Source organism: Tamandua tetradactyla, chromosome 5 (assembly GCF_023851605.1).
Source record: "Tamandua tetradactyla isolate mTamTet1 chromosome 5, mTamTet1.pri, whole genome shotgun sequence".
Lineage (NCBI taxonomy): Eukaryota > Metazoa > Chordata > Mammalia > Pilosa > Myrmecophagidae > Tamandua > Tamandua tetradactyla.
The window spans coordinates 10,511,677-10,525,901 of NC_135331.1; the positions used below are offsets into that span (position 1 = coordinate 10,511,677).

Here is a 14,225-nt window from a genome sequence, read left to right on the forward strand (position 1 = left end):
TAAAGTTGGAGATGCGTATGTCCTCCAGCCCAGCAATTCCACTGCTGGTTGTATAGCACAGTATGTAAACTCTTGCACAAGGAGAGAAGTCTGAGAGTGTTGATTACAAGATTGTCCATGAGAGTGAAAAATCAGGTCCTACCTCAATACCTATTGACACGAGAATAGAGAAATTGTTGCTTATTTATATAATTGAAAACTACTCAGCAGTGAAATGAATGAACTTGAACTACCTGTAATAACATGTATAAGTCTCAGAAACTTACGTTGAACTGAAAAGCAAGAATGACAAAAGATAAGAGTTGCATACAGTATACTGTTTTTTTTATACAAAGCTTGAAACATACATAATAATGCTATATATTGTTTCTGAATGAGTATACATCTTGTAAAAATAAAAATGCATGCATGGGAGTGATAAATACCAACTTAAGTGCTTACCTTGGAAAAAGAGGAGAATTTTGAAAAAAACTCAGGTCCTCAATATGATCTAGTAGTAACTAAAGTCAATATAGCAAAATGTGGTTTGACGAAGCTGGTGGTTGGTACACTGTTTGTTATTTCATTCTCTGTTTTTTCACATGCTTGAAGTATTTTAGAGAAAAGTTTTAAATCTAAAAAGAAAAAGAATGTGGGTGAGGTACTAAGGATATTTGCTAAACAAGCCAAAATACCTTCATATCACCATTGAATAATAAGATGAACATTTACCGTTTTTTTCTTAATTGTTTTTTTTTCTTACTAGTTATGGATGCTATGTGATCAGAAAATACAGTTTGACAGAGCAATAAATGATGGCAAATATCATTTGGCTGATTCACTTGTAACAGGAATCACAGCTCTTAATAGCATAGAGGGTGTATATAGGTAAGAAACTTTGAAAACTCCAATCCCAAAATGAAGTAATTTTTAAATGACTTTATTTTTATTTATGTGTAATAGTTTGTGAATGGGTTATTATTAATTAATTTATTTTAGCTTAGAAAAAACCTTTTATTATAGGAAATAAAAAAATTCAGATAAGCAAAATAAAATATCACCTAGTGAGAATCACTAACATTCTGTACTCTATAATTCCAGACTTTTTTGTTATGTCCATGTGTGTGTGAGTGTAGGTATGTATTTGATTGTGTACATATAATACTTGCTTATAAGTATATGTGCATTTATACAAACACATATATGGATTTTTTTTTCCTTATAATTAAAATTATATTAGGTAGAATGTTCACCTTCCATGTGGGAGATCCAGGTTCGATTCCCAGACCATGCACCCCACCCCCCAAAAAAGATTATATTAGGCACAATTCTTCCCCTTGCAAAGTGTGCATGCAGCCTAATTGAGGAAATAGCAATTCTCACCGTGTAAGTGACCATAGTTGTAACAGTTATAAAGCATATTAGCATAACCACTGGAGTTTATTTTGTTTCTGTTACAGAAAAGCAATTGTACTGCAGGCTCAGAACCAAATGTCAGAGGCACACAAGCTTTTACAAAAGCTGTTGATTCGTTGTCAGAAAATCAAGAATACGGAAATGGTGATTAGGTAAGCCTGGTCTCCCTTGCGCCTGATGCAAATGTTGTTTCGGGTGCAGTGTTTTCATCCCAGCTGCTCTCTGTGCTCAGTGTCCTGCTGGCAGTGGCAGAGCTGTACTGGCGATCTTCCTCCCCGACCATCGCACTGCCCGTGCTCCTGCAGGCTCTGGCCCTCTCCAAGGAGTACCGCTTACAGTACTTGGCCTCCGAAACAGTGCTCAACTTGGCTTTTGCGCAGGTAAGCTGATCTCTGTTTTTATAGCACATATTTCTGCCCAAGAACTGGTAAATTGAGTGCTAATTTTTTGGTTTGAAAAATGATGAATTTTCACTCCTTGTCATTGAAGTATGGAAATGTAGTGTCCATATGAAAGCTCTCCCAGGAAGTCTGTGGAGTTGTGAACTTGGTGACAAGCTGGCACCTCCCAGTGGCACTCGCTTTACCAAATTGTTTAGAAAGGGGTAGGGGGAGGTCCCACTTCCCAGGAGGCTTACATCATGATACTGGCTTCGAACATTGCTCAGTTTAGCAAGGTGGCAAATAAAGAAATGAGGAATTCATGTGTTCATTGGAAGTTTTTGGAAATCAAATTGAGTTTTATGTTTATTTTATGAATCTCCTAGTAAAATATAAATGCCGTGAAGGAAGGAATACTCTGTTTTTTCCCTTCTCTATCCCCTGGTGCCTACCTAGTAGGATCTGACACGCAGCAGGCTTTCAGTGACTATTTCCTTGAATGAATGAATGATTGATTGATGTTGAATTCACTGGAGGAATTTATTAACTAAGGCAAAGGTTGCATAATCTGCTGTTCATTAGCATTAGAGTCACATAGGGAGATATAAGAATAATATGTGTACTGGCCCTTGCCTCAGACCCACTAAGTCAGAATCTCAGAGGGTAAAGCCCAGGAATTTGGTTTGTTACCAGCCCCAGTGATTCTTTTTTTTTTTTTTTTGCTTGAGATTTTAATTGTGTACATTAATAGCAACCTGAGAATAAGGAGTTCTAAGGCTTGTACATTATCTCTAGGTGAAAAGACTCCTGATTAGTCCACTTGTGACACGGTATCACCTAAGATAATGAGAGGACTAGTAGAGTGTTTCATGAAGAAGAAAGCCAATTTACTACATTCAGTACTGACTTCTCTGCCATTTTTTCTGTAGAAGTACTGATTTACTGTATGGAGTTTCCAATGTTTACCTATACCTGATGAAAATGAACAGAGCAAGAAGTATCCTACTTATGTCCAGGTGATTTCTTCACATTTCCTGGCTTTTGAAAGTTCTCCTTCCACAGATCTTCCATGGCTGTTTATAATTGCAAACTCCAGTCATATAATTTCTCCCTGTTGACCTGGGCAAATATGATAGCTTGTTGTGGATAATAAATTGAGGCAGCAAATCCCATTAAATCAGGTGGATAAAACAGCTTCTTTGTTTTTGAATCTCTATCCAAAAGGAGTCCAACAAGTCCAGCAAAACCAGTTACACCGAGTCTTGGAAAAAATCCAGGAGGTACATTTTGGAGATATTCATGACTTTTGACCCCCTTTGAACAATACTTTGCATAATGGACTTAATTTGGGTGTATGTTTCCTGGCACCAATTTGTGTATGGCTCACAATAATGTTGGAGCTGTGAAATGTTTTCTTCAAGTTGGGTCCTTGGCTCCTCCACATGTTTAGACTGACCCTCTGAAACTGAGTAGAGTGAAAGTTCATCAGCCCTCATGGAATTTTTGTGAGGTGATGCACAGACCTTGAAGGTGAGCAGACTCAGACTGGCTGGTCCCACCAAACCTCTGAGTTACCTTGAACAAGTCGCTGGCAGTGGTGGTGCCAGTGGGGTCCCAGTGATTCTTTTTTTAAAAAAATTTGTGTACCATAATACTAGCCATTTTTACTGTTTCAAAGTATACAAGGTTGTGCAACCATCATCAGTATCTAATTCCAGAACATTTTCATCACCCCAAAAAGAAATGCTTTACCTATTAACTAGTTACTCCCATTCTTCCCTCCCCCCAGCCCCTGTCAAACACCACTTTCTCTCTCCATGGATTTGCCTCTTCTTGCTATTTCATGTAATGCTTTCACTTGGCGTAATGGTGTCAGAGGTCAGCCATATTGTGGCATGGATAAGGACGTCATTCCTTTTTTTTTTTTCTTTTGCATGGGCAGGCACCTGGAAGCGAACCCGGTCTCCGGCATGGCAGGCAGGAACTGTCTGCTGAGCCACCGTGGCCCACCCTAAGACTGTCATTCGTTTTTATAGCTAAATAATAATGTCTGTGCATTTTGTTTACCCATTTGTTGGTGGATTTAACTATCTGTTTATCCATTTGAATTGTTTTTCCACCTTTTGACTATTATGAATAATGCCGTTCTGAACATTTATGTTTTTGTTTGCATGCCTGTTTAAAGTTCTCCCGGGTGTACACCTAGGAGTGGAATACCTGAGTCAAAAGATAATTCTGTGTTTAATTTTTTGTGGATTTGCCAAACTGTCTTCCATAATGACTTCTCCATTTTACATTCCCACCAGCAATGTAAGTTTCTCCATATCCTTGTGCTTGTAGTTTCCATTTTTAAATTATAGTCTTTCTGGTGGGTGTGAAGTGTAATCTCATTGTGGTTTTGATTTACACTTCCCTGATGACTAAGTATGTTGATTATCTCTTCAATTTGTGTATCTTTGGAGAAATGTCTGTGTAAGTCCCTTGCCCATTTTAAATTGGTTTGTTAGTTTTTTTGTTGCTTAGCTGTTAAAGTGTTCTATATATTTTATGGATACTGTACCCTTACTAGATATCTTATTTACAAATTATTTTCTCCCTATTTGTTTCTGTGAGTTGTCTTTTCACTTTCTTGGTAGTGTCCTTTGATGCACAAACATTTTTAATTTTTATGAAGTCCAGTTGAACCAGTTTTTCTTTTGTTCCTTGTGTTTTTGGTGTCATATTTCATAACCTGTTGCCTAATCCAAGGTCATAAAGATTTATAGTTATGTTTCCTTCTAAGAGTTTTATAGTTACAGCCTTACATTCATGTCTTCAATCCATTTTGAGTTAATTTTTAGATATGGTGTGAGGTAGTAGTTCAAATTCATTCTTTTGCATGTGGATATCAAATTATCCCTACACCATTTGTTGTAGAGACTATCCTTTTTCTGTTTTAATGGTCTTGACACTCTTGTTGAAAATCAGTTGACCATAGATTTTCCAATGTTGAACCAACCTTGCATTGCTGGGATAAATCCCACTTGATCATGGGTATGATCCTTTCAGTATGGTGCTGTATTCAGTTTGCTAATATATTGTTGAGGATTTTTGCATCTATATATTATTCAGGGTTTAGCAGAGAAAAGAACTGAGAGGCTATGTGTGTGTATATATATATATAGTTATGTAAATATTAAGAGATTTGTTATAGGAATTGGCTCATGCAACTGTGAGGTTGGCAAGTCTGAAGCCCATACGCAGGCTGCAAGTTGGAAACGCAAATGAAGGTTTTGATGAATTGCCTGGAAGAAACTGGCTGGCTGTAGAGATGGAAATTATTTTCTGACTGCTGAAATCATCAGTGCTCCTTTTAAGGCCTTCAGCTGTTTGAATGAGATTTCTCTCATTGCTGAAAGCCATTTCCGTTGGTGGTTCTAGAAGTAATCAGTCATAGATGCAATCAAATAACTAATTATTTAAATCCATGAAATACTCTCACAGTAACAATCAGAAATAATCTGGGTCAAACAATGGACACCATAACTTAGCTAAGTTGACACATGAACTTGACTCTCACTTTATTCATAAGGGGTATTGATCTGTAGTTTTCTTTTTTTGTGATGGCTTTGGCTTTGGTATCAGGTAATGCTGGCCTAATAGTGTTTGCTCCTCTTCTACTTTTTGGAGAAGTTTGAGAAGGGTTGGTATTAATTCTTTGAATGTTTGGTAGAATTTATCAGTAAAGCTGTTTACTGTTGGAAATATTTTTTGATTACTGAGTCAATCTCATTATTTGTTACCAGTTGATTCATTTAATCTACTTCTGATAGTTTGTGTCTCTCTAATAATGTCCATTTTATCTAGGTGATCTAATTTGGTGGATACAGTTGTTCATTGTATTCTTATATAATCTTTTTTATTTCTGTAATGTTGGTAGTAATATCCCCTCTTCTATTCCTGAGTTTTGTAAATTGAGTCTTCTCTTTTTTTTGTGTGTCTAGCAAAAGTTTTGTTAATTGTGTTGATCTTTCCAAGAACAAACTTTTAGTTTCATTGATTGTGTTTTTTCTATTCTCTGTTTTGTTTATGACTGCTCTAATCTCTATTTCCTTCCTTCCTTCTAGTTTTGGGTTTAGTTGTCCTTTTTCTAGTTCCTTAAGATGGAATATTAGCTTACTGATTTGAGATTTTCTTTTTAATGTAGGCAACTATAAATTTCCTCTGAGCTCTGCTTTCACTCAAGCCCATAAATTTTGGTGTGTAATGTCTTTGCTTTCACTCATCTTAAAGTATTTTCTAATTTCCTTTGTGGGTTCTTTGACCTTTGGTTATTTAAGAGTGTGTTGTTTAATTTCCACATATTTGTGAATATTCCAGATTTCCTTCTGTTCTAGATTTTAAAGTTCATTTCATTGTGGTCAGAGGAGATACTTGGTGTGATTTCAGTATTTTTAAATATTTCGAGACTTCCTTTGTGACCTAACATATGGTCTATTCTGAAGAATGAACCAAATGCACTTTAAGAGAATATTCTGCTGTTGTTGGGTAGAGTAATCCATATCTGTCTGTTAGTATTAGATGGTTTATAATATTCAACTATTCTGCTTTCTTCCTGCTGCATTGTCTAGTTCTATCCATTATTGAAAGTGGGCTATTTAAAGTCTCCAACTATTATTGTAGAGCTGTCTGCTTCACCCTTTAATTCTAATTCCCTTCAGTTCATTTTTGCTTCATATATTCTGAGGCTCTGTTGTTAGGTGTATATATATTCCTAGTTGTTATAGCTTCTTGATGGAGTGACCCTTCTGTCATAATACACCATCCTTTGTTGTCTCTTGTAAAAATTTTTGTCTTAAAGGCTATTTTGTGTATTATTAGCAAGTTCTTTTTGGTTACTATTTGCATGGAGTACCTTTTCTGTCCTTTCAGTTTCAGCCTATTTGTGACTTTGAATCTAAAATGAGTTTCTTATAGATAGCGTATAGGCGGATTCATATTTTAATTGATTCTGTCAGTCTCTGCTTTTTAAATAGAGAGTTTAATTTACTTACATTTAATGTACTTCTTGATAAAGAAGGACTTCTGCTGTTTTTTGTTAGTCTTATATCTTTTTTGTCCCTCATTTGCTCCATAACTGCCTTCTTTTGTATTATATAGATATTTTCCAGTGTACCATTTTAATTCCCTATTGTTTGTAATATACTCTTATAGAAAACTTTTTATTTTGAAATACTTTCAAATGTATAGACAATTACAAAAATAATATAAATCCTATATAGAGAACTCCAGCATAATCCCTCCAGTTACCCAATTTTAATATTTTGCCGCATTTACTGTATTATACTCTCAGTCCGATGATCTGTCTTTTTTTTCTCTCTCTGTCTTTTTACAATCCATTTTCTAAACACTTCAATGTAGGTTGAATACATCGTGCTCTTTGAACACTTAAAATCACCATGTACATTTCTCAAGAATAAGGATATTCACTTGTGTATTCATCTTATGTACGGTTAACCAGTTCAAGAAATTTAACATTGATATAATATAGTCTATATTCCAGTTGTTTTCATATATCCTAATATATCCTTTTGGACTTTTTCTCTTGTCCAAAATGATATACTGTATTTAATTGTCATTGTCTCTTTCATTATTCATTCTTTTGTTTAAATTGTAGAAACATACGTATAGGTTAACTTTTCTCATATTAGCCACTCCCAAGCATACCGTTCAGTGAGATAGTACTCATATTTTATTTACAATGTGGTAGTACCCTCACCACCTTCCCTTACTAAAACTTTCCCTTCTCCCCACACAGAAATTCCCAACCCATATGCATTAACTCCCCTTTCTACCCCCACTCTCTCCCAGCTATCTGTACTCTAATTTCTGTGTCTGCGAACTTGCATATTCTCCAGTATTTTCTTTATAGTTATCATGGGGCTTAAATTTCACATCCAAAATGTATAACACTTTTGTTTGCTTAAATAACAGCTTAACTTCAATGGCATACATAAACTATACTCCTACACCCTTCTTTCCCCCCACCTTTATGTACTTCTTGTCACAAATTGCTTTTTTTTACCCATCATGAGTCCAGAACCATTGATTTATCATTACATTTTATTCATTTGTCTTTTAGATCCTGTAGGAAGTTAAAATATAATAGTATTGGTATTTATATTCATTCATGTCCTTATCCATATTTTTACATGTGGTTTCAGTTTATTGTCTATGGTCTTTTCTTTTCAAACTACGGAACTGTCTTTAGTCTTCTCGTAGTGCTGGTCTATTGGTAATGAACTTCCTCAGCTTATTTTTATCTAGAAATGTCTTAATCTTTCCATTTTTGAAAGACAGTTTTGCTGGATATAGAATTCTTGGTTGACAGTTGTTTGCTTTCACCACTTTAAATACGTCATCCCACTGCCTTCCTGCCTCCATGGTTTCTGATGAGAAATTGGCATTTAACCTTATTGAGGCTTGCTTGTATATGACATGTTGCTTCTCTCTTCTCAGAATTCTCTCTTTATCTTTAGATATTATTCGATAGTTGTACTATAATATGCTGCACTGTTTGGCATTTTTTTAGTGCCTTGCATGTGTATATTCATGTCTTATGTTAAATTTTACATTTTCAGCCATTATTTCTTTGAATATTCTCTCTGCCCCTTTCCCTCTTTCTTCTCCTTATGGGACTCCCACAGTCCCATAAGGGACTGTATATTGGTATGCTTGATGGTGTCCCACAGGTTCCTCAGGCTCTGTTCACTTTTCTTCATTTTCTTTTCTTTCTGCTTCTCAGAAACTATGTGGTTTCCATGCTCTAATCTTTAAATTCACTAATTCTTTCTTCTGCTGGTTCCAGTCTGCTGTTGAAGTCCTCTAAGGAATTTTTAATTTCTGTTAATATGGTCTTCAGCTCTGTTTGGTTCCTTTTAGTAATTTCCATCTCTCTATTGATATTATCTTTGTGTTCATATGTTATTTTTCTGATTTCCTTTAGTTCTTTGGCCATGATTTACTTTAGCTCTTTGAGTATATTTAGGACCATTTTCAAAATATATATTTTTATTGAGAAATATCCACACAAACATATAGTCCAACCATACTATACAATCGTTGGCTCACAGTGTCATCACATAGTTGTGTATTCTTTACCATGATCATTTTTAGAACATTTGCATCACTCTAGAAAAAAGAAAAAGAAAAAAAAAAGAGGAACGCGTACATCCCATACCCCTTACCCCTCCCTCTCATTGACCCACAATATTTCAGTTTACCCAAATTTTGCCCTTTATTTTCCCCTATTATTTATTTATTTATTTATACTCATCTGTCCATACCCTGGATGAAAGAAGCATCAGACACAGGTTTTCACAATCACACAGTCACATGATAAAAGCTATATGGTTATACAGTCTTCTTCAAGAATCAAGGATACTGGAACACAGTTCATCAGTTTCAGAAATATCCCTCTAGCCACTCCAATACACCATAAACTAAAAATGGATATTTATATAATGCATAAGAATAATCTCCAGGATAACCTCTTGACTCTGTTTGAAATCTCTTAGCCACAAGACTTTATTTTGCCTCATTTCTCTCTTCCCCCTTTTGGTCAAGAAGGCTTTCTCATTCCGATGATGCTGGGTCCTGGCTCAACTCTGGGAGCTAGGTCCCACATTGCCAGGGATATTTACTTCCCTGGGAGTCATGTCCGGCGCAGAGTGGAGGGTAGTGAGTTCACCTGCCAAGTTAGCTTAGAGAGAGAGGCCACATCTAAGCAACAAAAGAGGCTCTTTGGGAGTGACTCTTAGGCATAATTTTCAGAAGGCTTAGCCTCTCCTTTGCAGGAATTCGTTTCATAGGGGCAAGTCCCAAGATTGAGGGCTCATCCTATTGAATTGGTTGTCCCCACTGCTTGCAAGAATATCAGGGATTCCCCAGATGGGGAAGTTGAATATTTCCTCCTTTCTCCCCAGTCCCCCAGAGGGACTTTGCAAATACTTTTTTATTCTCTGCCCAGATTACACTGGGATATATTGGGACATCACACTACCCTGTACAAGGCAACAAGATTTCACTCCTATTCAAGATTCCATGTAATTTTGGTTTTCAAGTAAACTGATCATACAAGTTAAATTAGATAATGTGTTACCCATAATATAAATTTTGCACCTAATGAACATCTCTCCCTTTGATCTCAAGAGTTGAAGTTTGCAAATATGAGCCATATCATCCTTTACCCAGGATTCTGATTTACCTTAGTCCTATCCAGATCAGTTTCATTCATATCTCTGGACGAAGTAGGGCCATTTTTTAAAAAGTTTTTGTCTGATTCCTCACAGATGATTTCTAATGCCTTAATTTTCTCCTTTGGCTGAGCAATCACGTTCTGTTTCTTCGTATGTTTTGTTACCTTTTGTTTAAACTTTAACATTTTGATATTTTAATGTGATATTTCTGAAATTTAGACTCTCTGGTGTCTGTTCCTTAAGTTTGTGTCCAGCTAGTTTTTTTTTGGGTGTTTGGTCCAGCAGCTAGTGTTATCACAAAGGTTCCCTGGAGTGCCAGGAGCTAACAACAAAAAAAGGAAATACCTTCCCAGTCTTTGCAGATTGATGTGTGCCAGTGATCTGCATCAGAGCTTATCCATACGGTGAGTTTAAAGAATAGCTTGAGGCTGAAGCATAAGGGCTTCCCTGGCCCTTTCTTGTCTTGTGCATGTGCATAATGTGCTAGGAATTCCCTCATTTATGTGACAGGAATGTCCCCTCTTCCCTAGGAAACAGTTTCCTCAGGCACTACACTGCATATCCCACAGCCAGCTTCCCTTGCCCTAGGCAGTCACTTGACAGCTGTCCCACAGCGTCTGTAGGGGAGCTCTGTAGAGGCAGGGCGAGTTCCTGAATGGTGGGTTCCTCAGGCTACCACCAGCAGTTTTGGTCAGTCTGTGCGTGAGGGGTATTCTGCTCCCCTTGGAGCCGGGACCAGGGAACTGCATGATACTATGAACCACACTGCTGAGGGTGGGGAGGGGCCAGCCAAGGTGCTACAAGATTCTACCACTTTTAAATAGCCTTTATCATGGTTTGGCAGTCACCTTATCACCACTTTGAGTGTTTCTGGAGCTTTGAGAAGAATGTTTCTGCCAGTTTTTGCTGGTTGTTCAAAATTTCTATAGGGAGATAGAGCCCTGAAACATCTCATCATTTGATCAGGGCCGCCTGCCATATACATCTGAATTATTTTCTTAGTGACCGCCCTTCACCTCAGTGGTGGTTATATAGCTGGTTCAACCCATTGGAATCACGATCTAAAGGATATATCTATGTTGGGTCATTTTCTAAAGACAAAAACCTTTCCCTAATGTGAAGTATCATTCCCTGATAATCTATCAGAGTCTAAATCAGATTGCTGCTCATCACATTTTCTCAGGTTGGTCCATGTTGTAATGTAGTACGTCAGGGAGAAGATTCGCCAGAGACAGCCACTCTGGGAAGAAGATCTGGAAGCAAAGAAAGAAAGCTCTTCCTGGCAGCAGGTGTGGGGGTGTACAGGACCATGCTCTTTCTCTTTCAGCTCATCCTCGGAATCCCTGAACAGGCGCTGAGTCTCCTGCACATGGCCATTGAGCCCATCCTGGCTGACGGCGCCGTCCTGGATAAAGGCTGTGCCATGTTCTTGGTGGCCAAGTGCCAGGTGGCTTCAGCAGCTTCCTATGACCCACCAAAGAAAGCAGAAGGTAGGAGGCCTTACAGAGATTGTTAGGAAATACTCTCTCAGAAAACTTATAAAATTTAGGGCCCAGAAGAAGAAAAGACCTTACATTTGAGGCAGTATTTAAGTTCAGAGTTTTCACAAATATATGTTGACATTTCATTCAGCATTTAAAGTTCTCTCACGTGCAAGCCTGGAAGAAGGGTTGAGGGCAAATGAATGGTTATTTTAACCCTGTAGAGCTAGGTGCCAGATTAGAAATCAGTACTACAGACCTTTTTTCTCAACTCACTCTAGTTCCTTTTTAAACATTTTTTTCTCTCAAGTAAATATAAACTATCTGGTGAAAATTAAACAAATAAAACTAGATATCAAGTTGGAAAGCTATGTGTAAAGTATCGAGTTCAATGCATGTGGCATTTCTTTCCCTCAGCTCTGGAGGCCGCCATTGAGAACCTCAACGAAGCCAGGAGCTACTTTGCAAAGGTCGACTGCAAAGAGCAGATCAGAGACGTCGTGTACTTCCAGGCCAGGCTGTACCACAGCCTGGGGAGGACCCAGGAGAGGAACCGGTGTGCAATGCTCTTCCGGCAGCTGCACCAGGAACTGCCATCCCCCGGGGTGCCCCTGGTCAGCCATCTCTAGTGAGGGCCCCACCATGCGATTTGGACATGGGCACCCTCCCTCCCTCCACATGAATGATGGCTTGTAACTACCTGTCTCCCTCGTCAACAGACTGCGTCTGATCAGTTTGTTTTATATTGTTCCTAGAGAGTATTTATTTGTTTTGTTCCCCCTCATCTCTCCTTTTGGTAGCAGAGGACACCAATTTTTTTTTGTTAATAAATAGCTGTTTTGCTGATTAGTGCAGGTGTCAAGGACTATGTTGTTTTTTTTTTGGGGGGGGGAGCAAATTTGCCAATATCTTTATCAGACATTGTGCGTGCTCTCCATGGTTACGTAGACTTGTTTAGCACATGCTCAGACAGGTGCCCCGTAGGGTACTAGTAGCTCTCTCTAAGGGGTCAGCACAGATGTATATGAGGCTAGGACTTCCTTCTGAATTCCCCTGCTCTGTCGGCGTGAATCAGGGCTGAGGACAGCCTGAGGGTGCTCAGCCTGAGGGTTGGTCCCTGACTGGAGACTAAGAAGGGAAAGATCTTTTATGGTTTTTTTGACCAATGACAAGAAGCATATTTCAGTCATTTTCTGGGTGTTGGCTTTCTGATGTCATCTGCTTGGATAGATTTTTCCTACAAATAATTATATAAATGAGGGATGCTAATGAAATCTAGGATTCATCATGAATGAGATTATTGTAAATTAAGAAATAGAACCTCCAAGGTGTGTGGATGCAAAGACTCAAGTATACACTGTATATAATTTATATATTTCAACCCTGCAGTTAAGCAGAAGCCAGTTACTGCTTTGTCTGTTCATAAATTTCTCTTCTCCATGAGTGTTCACAGAAAAATTTCCTATATTTCAAGACTGAAACGGCAGCTGTACCCAAATAGCCCTTAGAAAGCAACAAGGAACCAAGTAAATTTCGTAGCTTCTGTCATCAGCTCTTTCTCTGTTAATCTTAAACCTTCTGATGGGAAATAATTTATCTCCAGAGCGCTTTGAAACCATGTAAAACAACTCCCACTCTTTGGGATATGTTTGCTGGCCAAAGACAGCTTCTTTGGAAAAGAAGAGGTCTCCTGTAGAAATAGGCACACTAATTGGTTAGTTGATGTTTAAAAAGATTTTCTTAAAATTTTCAAGAAGGATATACACGTGTTTGGTAAAAAGTAGCATTAAAGGCTATATAGTAAAAAAGTAATTATTCCCAGGAAAGGAAGGGAAAGTGGAGAGAAATACCACGTGCATTTAACTCAACTTGGTGTTAAATATTTCTCAAAATATTATCACTTTCTTTTTATTCTTCCAAATGTTTTCTCCCATTTGATGCTAATTTTGAATTTTTACAAAAAAAATGTTATTGTAACATTATGCTGAGTGTGATTAGCCAGAAACAAAAGGACAAATACTGTACGGTCTCACTGATATGAACTGACATTAGTGAATAAACTTGGAATATTTCCTTGGTAACAGAGACCATCAGGGGATAGAAATAGGGTAAGATATTGGGTAATTGGAGCTGAAGGGATCCAGATTGTGCAACAGGACTGAATATAAAAACTCAGAAATGGACAGCACAGTATTACCTAACTGTAATACAATTATGTTAAAACACTGAATGAAGCTGCATATGAGAATGATAGAGGGAGGAGGGCTGGGGCATAAATGAAATCACAAAGAAAGATAGATGATAAAGATTGAGATGGTGTAATCTAGGAATGCCTAGAGTGTATAATGATGGTGACTAAATGTACAAATTTAAAAAATGTTTTTGCATGAGGAAGAACAAAAGAATGTCATTACTGCAGTGTGCTGAAAATGGATGGTACTTAATATTTTAAAATTTCAACTAATGTGTGAGACTAAAGCAAAAAGTGTTTATTTGGTACAAATCTGTAAATTGACTAGAGCATCTCCTAATATAACTTATGTAGATAGTTGATTGAACACCTTAAGTACATTGAACTTTGTATAGGACATGAGATTTTGTTGGTTTGTCCAGGTGATGCCCTGATGAATCCCAGAGTGATTTGATCAGTGAGTGGAAAAGTATTTACAAAGCCCCCTTCGGGGAATGGTGGGAACGGGGAGATATTCAACTTCCCCAAGTTGAATTCTTGA

At 37.6% G+C, this 14,225-nt stretch overlaps 1 protein-coding gene and 1 pseudogene across 1 annotated transcript in view; one reads left to right on the forward strand and one right to left on the reverse strand.

Annotated features, from left to right (window-relative positions):
• Positions 1-13,215, forward strand: part of ANAPC5 (anaphase promoting complex subunit 5) — a 44,536-nt gene extending 31,321 nt beyond the window's left edge. The window contains exons 13-17 of the mRNA XM_077159800.1: positions 746-867; positions 1,440-1,547; positions 1,628-1,775; positions 11,340-11,502; positions 11,911-13,215. Coding sequence (XP_077015915.1) covers positions 746-867; positions 1,440-1,547; positions 1,628-1,775; positions 11,340-11,502; positions 11,911-12,122 — 753 coding nt within the window. The 3' untranslated portion in view covers positions 12,123-13,215. The remainder of the gene's footprint in view (positions 1-745; positions 868-1,439; positions 1,548-1,627; positions 1,776-11,339; positions 11,503-11,910) is intronic.
• On the reverse strand, positions 2,778-4,806 carry LOC143682127 (MICOS complex subunit MIC26-like; annotated as a pseudogene).
• Positions 13,216-14,225: the final 1,010 nt, after the last annotated feature.